We start from the raw sequence: 12,485 nt of genomic DNA on the forward strand, positions 1-12,485 counted from the left end.
CAATGGTGCACAGTCATGTTGGAAGAGGAAGGGGCCCGCTCCAAACTGTTCCCACAAGGTTGGGAGCATGGAATTGTCCAAAATGTTTTGGTATCCTGAAGCATTCAAAGTTCCTTTCACTGGAACTAAGGGGCCAAGCCCAACTCCTGAAAAACGACCCCACACCATAATTCCTCCTCCACCAAATTTCACACTCGGCACAATGCAGTCCGAAATGTACCGTTCTCCTGGCAACCTCCAAACCCAGACTCGTCCATCAGATTGCCAGATGGAAAATCATCACTCCAGAGAACGCGTCTCCACTGCTCTAGAGTCCAGTGGCGGCGTGCTTTACACCACTGCATCCGACGCTTTGCATTGCACTTGGTGATGTGTGGCTTGGATGCAGCTGCTCGGCCATGGAAACCCATTCCATGAAGCTCTCTGCGTACTGTACTTGGGCTAATCTGAAGGTGGCATGAAGTTTGGAGCTCTGTAGCAATTGACTGTGAAGAAAGTCGACGACCTCTTTGCACTATGCGCTTCAGCATGCGCTGACCCCTCTCCGTCAGTTTACGTGGCCTACCACTTCGTGGCTGAGTTGCTGTTGTTCCCAAACTCTTCCATTTTGTTATGATAAAGCTGACAGTTGACTGTGGAATATTTAGGAGCGAGGAAATTTCACGACTGGTTTTGTTGCACAGGTGGCATCCTATGACAGTTCCACGCTGGAATTCACTGAGCTCCTGAGAGCGGCCCATTCTTTCACAAATGTTTGTAAAAACAGTCTGCATGCCTAAGTGCTTGATTTTATACACCTGTGGCCAGGCCAAGTGATTAGGACACCTGATTCTGATCATTTGGATGGGTGACCGAATACTTTTGGTAATATAGTGTATATGTACAAACCTGCTAGGACTGCACATAAGTCTATATAATAGATAAGTATATAAGTATATATGATATATGATATATGATATAAGTATATGAGTATATATGAAGTATATAAGTACATATATAAGTCTATATGATCACATGAGCCAACAGAGGTTGATTATTTTACTTTAATAATTCAGGCCAAACATTAACCTGTGGTAATGGTAGTGGTTCAAGTTACTGTATACTGCACTACATATTTATATATCAGGCCCATGCACACACACACACACACACACACACACACATTTTTGTTCACCTGAATGGATGCATGCTGTCTGATTTATATTTCCTCAGCTTACTCTTGAACTTGGACTTGTAGCTGAAACATATCAGAGAACAAGCAATGTATTATTATTATTATTATTATTATTATTATCAATAATAACAACAATAATACTCTATATTATTATTATTATTATTATTATTATTATTATTATTATTATCAATAATAACAATAATAACAATAATACTCTATATTATTATTATTATTGTTGTTGTTGCTATTGTTGATAATAATAATAATAATAATAATAATAGTAATAATAATCCAAAAATGAGTTTAAACTAAATACAAAACTAAATATGCATACATATGAATAATTATTAAAAAGAGCTTTTTTTTTTTCAAACCTAAAAAATAGTTTAAAATATGTATAGCATACATACTGTATGTTATATAAACAAACCTATGTTTATCCATTTTATATTCAAATAAACAATAAATGTAAATCAAACCTGTCATAACCAATCAGATTCCAGTCCTGTCTACTCAATAATGTTTCTAAACATCACTGTGAAGCTCTTAGTGGCCGGGTACAGGAATAAAATGATGATTGACAGCTGTCACTCTTACATGTACTTGCTGCAGTCACAGTCTCCAGGCCTCACCCTCTTCAGGTGCCCTCTGACCTCTCTCAGGTTCTTAATCTTCGTCTGGAGTGTTTCGATCTGAGGGGTGAGGATATAATCTTCAGCACAAAAATCTGAGTGTGTGTAATGTTTGTGAAAAGTGAGTGCATACGGTATGTATTTGTATGTTTTGCCTGCCTCATGATCGATGTGGAGTTTATGATCTTTCCATGCCTGCAGTGATTTGTACAGTCCTACGTCACACTTTACCGTGTCGTTAGCCAGGATGGAGCACCTGGAAATAAAACATACAGTCAGTACCAAGACTTGCAGCTATGAGAAATTAATGCCATTTTGTAAAACAAAACGGAACAGAAGACATTTTCATTTATTGTAATAAAAACAATGACAAGTCTTCCTCTCTTGAATCAGAAAGAGGCGGAGCTTAGTGCTGGAGTTTTTATACGATTATAACAGATTTAGAAACATTTACTAACCGCACACTGCACAAACAATTTGTTTATTATGCAGTAAACCCTAAATAAGTACTAAATAAGTGAATATTGGGTATTATTTACAAAGAAATGACAACTAACACTGTGTTATGACATCCTGTAACTCTCATGATGTCCAGCAATTTTTTTTAAAAAGCAACTATTGCTGTGCAAGAAGGAAATTCAGTTCTGCCAAGAGTCTATGTAGGTCCTTCTATCTGGGTCATTGAGAAATATCTAGGATTAATTAGTTAAAGTGACTAGATTTGTAGTTTCATCTTGACGGAGTTCCACTTTCCTGACATCACATCTACCCTGTCAGTTTCACATCAATTCACAGACTCACGTGAATTCTGTTTATTTAAAAAAAAAAAAAAAAAAAAAAAAAACGCTGTGGAATGGCTTCATTTTAAATAAAGTATTATTCAATAATAAATAAAAATGAACTGAAAATAAAAACAGTAGCTTGGTACTGGTTTTTGACTTTTGAACCTGCAGTAATATACACACACACACGCACACACCTTACATCATACCTGTGAGTGACTTTAATAGATGAGGGCAATGTCAGGCTGTTGCTGGTTTGCGGCTCAGAGGTTGGACCCATCCCGCTGAACAACTCCTCTTCCTGGTGGGCGTGGCTCAGGTTCCTGCTGTTGATTGGTCGGTATTCACCATCCAGATCCACTGCATATAGATCTCCATCTATCTCCACAGACAGCGAGCGAGCATAGCGGTTCCTGGAGTAGCTTTTCAGCGTCTTCATTTCTGCCAAACACATAAGTGGGAGTGTGTAATCCAGGTCATTCTGTAATGTCTCATTAGCTGTGATGACTAGATTTGTGGGTTAATCTCGAAGGAATTCCACTATCCCAAGGATGTCATTGCATCATGAGTGTGAATCTCGACAGGGGAATTTCTCACCATTCAGAGGAACCGATGAAGCGACTCAGGTGAGTGATGCTGCTGCTGCCAGACATACAGGATTGAAGCTACACTTCATCCACTAGGGGGCAGGGGAGTGTTATGGAGATACGACGTGGGAGTAAGGGACACACTACCCAAGTCCACACATCTCTCTGTACAGCTTACATGACATAATTCTTTCTTGTAAATCTGTCATTTTGCCATTGTAGTGGTGCCGTTACTACACAACCAAGCACACACAATAAGCTCATAAACTGTGAGATCTTTCACCTGACCACCTGACACTCTCACTGATACAAACAGCACTATAACAGCATATATATATATATATATATATATATATATATATATATATATATATATATATATATATATATATGAACTGAATAACATTGATTATCTTGTTACAATGGCACCTGTTAAGGGGTGATATATAGTAGGCAACAAGTGAAGAGTCAGTTCTCAAAGTTGATGTGTTGGAAGCAGGAAAAATGGGCAGTTGAAAGGAACTGAGCGACTTTGACAAAGCCCAAATTGTGATGGCTAGACGACTGGGTCAGAGCATCTCCAAAACGGCAGGTCTTGTGGGAGTTCTCTTTCCTCGTTCAGCAGGATAATGCTCCCTGCCACACCACAGAAATTGTTCAGGAATGGTTTGAGGAACATGACAAAAGGATCAAGTGTTGACTTGGCCTCCAAATTCCCCAGATCTCAATCGGATCAAGCATCTGTGGGACACGCTGGACAAACAACTCTGATCCATGGAGGACCCACCTTGCAACTTACAGCACTTGAAGGATCTGCTGCTAACGTCTTGGTGCATATAACACACCTTCACACCTTGCCTCGATGGGTCAGAGATGTTTTGGTGGCATAAGGGGGACCTACACAATATTAGGCAGGTGGTTTTAATGTTATGGCTGATCGGTGTAAACGAGTCAACAAACTGTAAAAAGATGCATAATTAAATTTAATGAAAGTCTTCAAATTAATTTGAAACACAATTTCTTCTGTTTTTCATTGGTCTAGTCATTTTTATATAATTTCTGCATGCTTTGATTTCAAAATGTGCTTTTTTAATGAATATGATATTTCCCTACTGACTTTTTACCCAGTTTCCTCCTCCACTGAAAGTTATTGTTTAAAATAATAAATATTGTCCCACATAATAATTGTAAGAATGAAAATTTCATTATGCATCTTTTTGTACAATTTATTGACTTACATTTACAATACATTTTTATAGTATACAATGATTTCTTCCATTACTGCCTTTTCTTTCAATTATTTATCTTCAGCAAGTGATGGGATACCAGGCCATCGCAGAGCACCATGCACACATGCACATGCACCCGCACACACACACACACACACACACACACACTCACACTTTCATTCACACCTAGTGGCAATTTATCATAGCCAGGCCACCTACCAGCATGTTTTTGGGAGGTGGGAGGAAACCGGGGAACCCGGTTGAGCACTCCAAAGAAGAACAGCTTGCTACTTTATTCAGATGATAGGAGTGATAATTTCCCATGGTTTGCCTTCACACTCTCATTATCTGTTGTTTATTTTTGTTCTCACAGTTGCTCCCATGCTACTCACACTTGATATGTTGTGATGATTTTAAACCTGAGTGAAAAACTCCTCTGAACAGCTTACACTTTAAGCCTCTACATGATTTCAAATATTTAAAAAAAAAACCTTTGTGTTACTTAAAATCTGTCATTAAAAGTGTATTAGGCAAGATTTGTGAAAAAAATGTATCTAACAGGTAAACGGATGGAGTTGAATAAGATTTGAATGTTTTTTTTTTTTTTAACTCATTGAGCCCGCCCCCATTTCCACCCATATACCCAAAGCTCCACCCCCAAAACTTATGGTAGGTCTGCTAGAACTACCATTAGCAAGGACTATCATCGCTTTCAAGCCCACTCAGGTGTTCAACTGATTTAAAGCCAAGTTACAACTCTATATAAACATGTAAAATTCTCCTTATAATGATTTATGAAGATGTTGAGGGGTGTTGGGGGCGTGTCTATAAAATGTCTGACAAGAGGCCAGTCCAAATACAAACAAACATTCCTGGATCGGAAAGCAGATTCCCAAACTGTGTTTTTTGTTTAATCATTCTACATAATTTTCCACATTATTTGTACTAGTAAGAAATGAAAAATTATAGAGTATCAATTATTAATACCAAAAAAATGACCAATTACTTTATAGATTCAAGAACTGCATATCCCTAACTACAGTTTAATAACTAAATCTACTAATCAACTACATCTACTATAACTAAAGTCCTATGTACTGCCTGATCAGAATCGCATGAAACTAGAAGTCAAGTTGCATAATGATTGACAGTGGTGTCTCCCTGGCAAGGTAAACGCTAGAGCAAGAGATCACTAGTACTAAAAAAGCATGTGAGAATGACCGAGCTTAGCTTGTACAACTACGCAACTACTTTATATGCTAATCATGCACTTTGTGTGATGCATTGTTTTTGTTTTGGACATATTTCTGGAAGCACGGGGGTTGGGTAAGATTGTGTGCACTCCAGTGCTACTTTCCCTTCCATCTAGTTTAAAAAGCTACACTGATCAATAGAGCATGACACTGCAAAACATATAAGCAGCAAGCATAGCATGCATGGGTTAATAAAACAGATTCAAATAAGCTTTACTCTGCTCTCATTTAACTGTCTGCTATCATGTGGTGCTGATCGTTACCATTTAAGGTCATGCCTGTCATGCTCAGCAAAAGAGTTTATGTTAAGGGATTTTTATTATACGAACATGAAAACATTGACAATGTACTTTTCAATCTGTCCACATGTAAGAAAAGAGTATTCTAAAAAAAATTGTGTGATTTACATAAAAATACATCTTGCCTACCAGAACTACCAGTTGCCTTACAGGACATAGGCATGGATCATGATTACCTCAGTAGCAGTTCAGTGAGACTGCTAATTCTTATTCCTTTCACTACTGAAAATATATATATATATATATATATATATATATATATACATACATATATATATATATATATATATATATATATATATATGTATATATATATATATATATAACTAGAAATATTCACCATTACCACACATAAACTCTTAATATGTTTCATTCATTCATTATGCCATTCATCTTCAGGAACCACTTGATCCTGGTCATGGTCGCAGTGGATGGAGAGGCTATCCCAGGGAATACTGGGTACAAAGGTGGGAATACACCCTGGATGGGATTCCAGTGAGACATGATGGGACGGGACACACATTCACACAATCATTCACACCTAGGGGCAACTTAGAGTAGTCAATCCACCTACTGGAGAACCGGAGAACCTGCAGGAAACCCACACAAGCATGCTGTGCCACCATACAGTCCATGCTTAAAACAGTATATAGAAAATGGTAAAAAAAAAAAAAGTCCACCTGGATGCTATTTTGCTGAAAATCAGACACACAGATGCTAAGCAAGCAGGTAAGAAGTCACTTTAGATTGTGCGGTTAGGGTAAAAGGGAAGCTGACGCAATCAGCACACCTCTACCCAATATAATACTCGAACACAGCAGAAAAAAATTCAGACATCTCTTAATTGAAAGAAAGCCTATCAGTGATCTTTGTTTTTGCAGTTCATAACCAATTCACCACAGAAACTAAAGATAACGGTAATAAGCTAATTATAAAAATGAGTTCACAAGGGCTTTAACACTGACGTGGGGGTTTTATCGCGGATCTGTCTAAAGCTTGAACATCACTCCTAAAATATAATGTGCACTGAAGTGTATCAAGCAAAGAGGATGTTTTTTCTCCCCGTGAGATTCTGTTCTGATTTACGACGTCTCCGTGACCTCATTTATCTTGATCGTGCCTTGTAAGTGGATTGCATCCATATCAAATTTTACTCATATGAATTTACACTAGCAGATGAATACTGTATGTCTCCAGTTTGCTGGATCACATCTCAAATAATATGCAAATCAGCTCACGACGTTTGACCACCAAATTCCTCCTTTATAGTTGTTTTATGGAAAAGATGGCTGCTGCATCAAAAATCACCATCATCCACGTTATTTAAATTTTTTCTTAATCTCAATGGAAGGTGGAAGTTATGGATCACATGCATTATTATAATATATAATGAACAAATATAATTTATTTGTTAAATGTGGTTTGGAGAGACAGTGGTTTGGAGATTTACATGCATGTCACACACACTAGAGTTGTTTAATCAATTGGAAAATCTTTTTAAATGCATTTTGGGTGCTGATCTCCTCCAAAACGGATGTAATCGTGATATATATGACACATGAAATGAAACCCAAGAAAAGTGTTTGTGATCTGTATGTTAATTGCTTACTTTTTTTGGACAGCAGGGTCTTTTTCTTCAGCGTGCTAAGTCTGTAGCTGCTGAAGTCACAGTCGCAGTCATCAGACTCTGTGTTAACTTTAGCACTGGTGCTAACAGTGCGTTGGAAAAACTGGGGCTTCATGCTGGACACTGGTTTCCTCACTGCAGAAAGACTGGCCATGCCTTTGCACTTATATAGCCTCAGCTTCCCGGTGGAGTCCTCCACACACTGCCACTTCTACAGAGAGGAAAAAAGGCGTGGGTTGGGGTGGAGGGGTGAGAGACAGGACATTCAAGGCAAGCTGTGAGCACTTGGGACACACGAGTACTTAGCTTGCTTAAACAAGCACATATAAGTAGGCCTTTCTCACTCTCTCTGTCTCTCACACACACATACACACATACACACACATACACAGAGTACTATTTTAGGCAAACCCAATGCACACACCTCCATTTTTTTGTGTACGTGCTGAAAGCTTTTTGTCACAAATGATCCATGTTTATATCACACCTCTGACACCGCACAGGTGAAAAGCGGCACTCACGTGCATTGTGCGAGCCTGTGTTTGTGCGTTTGTGTGTTTGTGCCTGTGTACGTGTGTTCGGGTCGATTAAGTGGTGAGAATTGCCTCCCTGATCTCTGCCTGCTCTCTTTGTCATCAGTAATTACCATGCGATGCCAAGTCCTCCTTGTTAAAAGCCTCGTTAATGAAGAGCTCGAGTTGCGCTCTTTTCATCTTACACGCCGGTGCTCGGGCCCTGTCAGGTCATTAAGAGCGAGACGATGCTATAAAAGCTCGAATATGATGCTCTGCACCAGCCAGCTGGAAACAAGAAGTGGACTAAAAATGGGGATTGTGATACAGTGTCTTTGTTTTGGGACGTTCTTCTATGCCAGAATAGGTTCAGCGGCACGATTGAAGGCGCAGCAGCTCTGTTACTTGTTTTCCTACACTGTTGCCTTGTCACATATAGGGTCAACTCCAGAATTATTGGCACCCTTCATTAAAAAAATGAGCAAAAATTAAATGTAAGTCAATGACACAATGCAGTAAGTGATATTTCGAGAATATGGGGATGGCTAAATAGTTTTATCCATTATCATTCATTCATGTATCATCAGTAACTGCTTTGTCATGATTATGGTTGGAGTGAATCCAGTGCCTATGCAGCTCCAGAGTCCAGGGTTTGATCCTGAGCTCAGGTTACTGTCTGTGTGGAGTTTTGTGCATGATCCCTGTGTCTGTGTGGGTTACTTCTGGTACTTTTCCTCCCACCTCCCATCAATCCGTGGTGTGTGTGATGACCTGAGATGAACTGGTGTCCCATCTCATGTATTTCCAGAGATTTTGCCTTGTATCTAGTCTGTATCTATCTGTGATAGACTATGTAACCTCAGTGAAGATAAAGAGGTTACAAAAGCTTTCTCAAGCTTTCTTGAGTAGTGTTTTTTTCCCTTAAACATTGTTATCAAAGTTCATTTCAATTCCTTCATCATTCATTTAAGATTTCAACCCTATAATTAGGTTGAGTTACTGTGTGTAGTGTACTTTATACAGCAGTCTTTGCTCATTCTCTTGGAAGGTGCTAATAGTTCTGGAGTTGACTGTACACATACAATATATACAGCAAAAATTATATTCTATAATCGTAATGACTCAGTTTTATTACTACTATTATTAGGAATTTTATTTCCGAGACAATATAAAGAACTAACCTTGAAGATACAGTTCAGTATTTCTAATTATTTTTAATGTAATTAGTTATAATTTATAAATGATGTTTATAAGTTATCATTCTAGTTATTTATAATTATTTACCATCATTTAATTATTTCAATAGTTGGCGAAGTTTAAATGTCATGTTTGGGGGCAGAATTACATATGACTTATTAAGATGAATCAATGATCAAATATAATCCTACAAGGGTTATACGATTTAAAAAATAATGAAGAAGAAGGAGAAAATAGACAAAGAAGAAGAATAATCAAAAAGATATTAAATGAAGAATGAGTAACTGCACTGTGTTCATTTTCCAACTGACTGGATAATAAGTTTAATTACTAAATTAAATGCAATTAAATTGTCTATAGGAATGTGAATCTAGTGCTTTCTCGTTATGATTTCTCAGTCTGATTTGGGGTTACAGGAATGTACAATATAATCAATACTATTTTAGAATCATCAGTTTAAAAATAATCTGTATTGATTTGGTATTTTTAGACCTGCGTAACTTGGTACTGTGGTAATATCTATAAGAACTGCACACAAACAAAACAAAACGAAACACAAAAGTTACTGGGATCACTAACAGCATGTTTAATGCAGTTCAAATGTAAATTTAATTTAATAATTAATTTAATTTAATTAGGTCCGGGTTTTATACTAATTTGGCATGTTCTTTTACAATATAAAGTAAATGGTCAGAGAAGTTTGAAAAAAAAGGACGCTTTTGATCAAACTTGACGGAGGACTAAAGACACTTGCTTTATTGAACATGGCACCCTACTCACAAGTTTGAGAAGGACATTTTTGACAGGAAATGGAAAGATGAAACACACAGAGGATGAGAGAATGGCAGGATGAGGAAGAGAGAGTGATTTACTGGGTGGGAGATGGAACACTGTGGAGGACGAGAACGGTCAGCTCCCTCACAGAGAGAAAAGACCTGGATATGTCAGGTGTGTTTGATCTGACAGCTCAAAGCTCTCTACCACTGTGCCTTCATTAGCTAGTGTGTGTGTGGTGTGTGTGTGTGTGTGTGTGTGTGTGTGTGTGTAAGAAAAAAGATCTCACTGCAGGACATCCTCTTGAATACCTCCTGTCTTTTCAGTTTTGTGTAGATATAGCTTTTAATGTGTATACACAAATCTATGCTGTATTTTGTCTATTCATATTGTATGATTGTGTTATTCGTGGCAACTTTGTGAGTGTGTGTAGAACTTGCACTACAGAAACATGCTACAAAACAACAAGCTACACAAACAAGCTTGTTAGTATGCAGGTTTGTCTTATTTGTAATCATGGTGCTATCATGTATTAATGAATTACCCATGAATGTAATATTAATATTATCTATTATTATCTTTCCTTAACTCTTAACTATCTGTGATTATATACAGTGGGGTCCAAGAGTCTGATACCACATTGAAAATCTAGGATTATTTTTATTGAAATTGTAAATAATCAGAAGGTTTTAGAATTTTGAAATATTTAAAACAAAGAAAGTAAAAGTTCAATGTCTTTAATATTTAATATTCAAGATTCTGCACTATTTCTAGGTCTCTATTTAAATGTGAGCAGATTTGTGATATTGACCATGTTAACTGCTTTGTACAAAAGGTCAGATTTTCCTCATGCCTAATCTCTTCTATTGAAGCATGTGTTCAGACGAAACTCTGATGGATTTGATATAAAATGGATCATAAGGTTTTGCACAAACTTGTGGAGTCCATGCCAGCTCGAGTCACACTGTCATTAAAGCAAAAAAGGGGGCGTACCAAATACTAAGAAATTCATGTAAATATTCCAAAGATTCTACTTTTCACTCAAGAAGTTGTCAGTAATATAATCTGTTGTATTCAATTAGAAAATAATGCAAAATAGAAGCTCTCAGACTTTTAGACCACACTGTACACAATACAGAAAAAACAGTAGCTATTTACTATTCTGTAATTACATTACCAAATTTATATTGCACTCCTGTTCCAAAATTAAGCAAAAGCGTCTTTCTCTGTCATCTCAGTGAATAATATTTACTTTTAATCAGCAAAAGTTCACACATCCTGAGTCACAGTAACTGTGAAAATATCTATGGCTACAGAATAATATAAAAATGAAGCAGTCTGATGTAATTCTGAGGGAACTGCAGCAGCAAGTGAATCTGAGTGACAGTGTTTACATGACTGTGTACTAGGGATATAATTGAATAGATATATATTATTCGGAATGAACAGATGTGTTCTAAACAGATGCAAATACAGACATGAATAGGAGGTGCACTATTTTTTTTCTGAAAGCTTGCCAGAAATTTGCACAGGGCATCCGGTTAAGACTAGAAGTGTACAACAAGAAACAAACAACAAAAAATGTCAGACAAGCAGGAAGTTTTTACATTCATGTGAGTTAGTGGTCAGATATGAAGCTCATGGGCATGAGCAAGAGGTCAGATATGAAGGTTGCAGGACAAAGAAAGACCACATTCATTGATATGAACATGAATTGCTATGCAATATTCATTCATTCATCCTTAGTAACTGCCTGGTCAGGGTTGCTGTGGTTTCAGTAATTCATTAGGCTGCTGACTGTTTTATATTTTGAGAAATAGAACAGATAGTGTCATTGTGTTTTATCCCTCATGCACATTATACTGAGCACTACTATGAGAAATAGTATGTAGTATACAATACAGTTCAGTATACAGTATAGAAATAAGCCAGTGTAATCACAGCTACAATGAAGTCTGTGCCTCATGTGTAAGTGGCTTTGGATAAAAGTGTCTGTCAAAAAATGTATTAAAAATGGAACATGTTTAATAAAGAAAAATACAGCATAGCATAATACTACAAGGAGCGCTGGGAGCGGAGCTGCATCTACAGCAAGGGCTAGAGCATTTAATGAATATTTCACATTATTCAGTTATAATTTATATTATGCACACAGTATATCATTTGGGCCCTATGCATTAAAATGCTTAAAGTCAGATATGCAGTATATGATAGTTGTTGATCATATCCAAAATCCTGGTCATGGAGAGCTACTAGTAACACAGTCAAAATCACCGGACAGAAATACCTTGTTAGACGTGGTATAGGGGAGGGGAATGCAAGGCAGGCACAGGAGGGGGGCCCCCTGTGGTGTGGAGCCCCAGTGTAGGATGGTAGGATGAAATTTAATTATCATGCAGATAGACTGCGAACATTAGAG

General features: G+C 37.4%; 1 protein-coding gene across 7 annotated transcripts in view; it reads right to left on the minus strand.

The window, feature by feature from the left end:
* Nucleotides 1-12,485, minus strand: part of sulf2b (sulfatase 2b) — a 133,043-nt gene that overhangs the window by 11,358 nt on the left and 109,200 nt on the right. For all 7 annotated transcript variants that reach the window (XM_026920634.3, XM_026920633.3, XM_034311843.2 and 4 more), the window contains 5 exons: nucleotides 7,566-7,794; nucleotides 2,798-3,029; nucleotides 1,966-2,062; nucleotides 1,772-1,866; nucleotides 1,175-1,237 (listed from right to left, as the gene is read on the minus strand). In XM_026920634.3, coding sequence (XP_026776435.2) covers nucleotides 1,175-1,237; nucleotides 1,772-1,866; nucleotides 1,966-2,062; nucleotides 2,798-3,029; nucleotides 7,566-7,794 — 716 coding nt within the window. The remainder of the gene's footprint in view (nucleotides 1-1,174; nucleotides 1,238-1,771; nucleotides 1,867-1,965; nucleotides 2,063-2,797; nucleotides 3,030-7,565; nucleotides 7,795-12,485) is intronic.

The sequence above is a fragment of the Pangasianodon hypophthalmus genome, chromosome 16 (assembly GCF_027358585.1).
Source record: "Pangasianodon hypophthalmus isolate fPanHyp1 chromosome 16, fPanHyp1.pri, whole genome shotgun sequence".
NCBI classification, from domain to species: Eukaryota; Metazoa; Chordata; class Actinopteri; order Siluriformes; family Pangasiidae; genus Pangasianodon; species Pangasianodon hypophthalmus.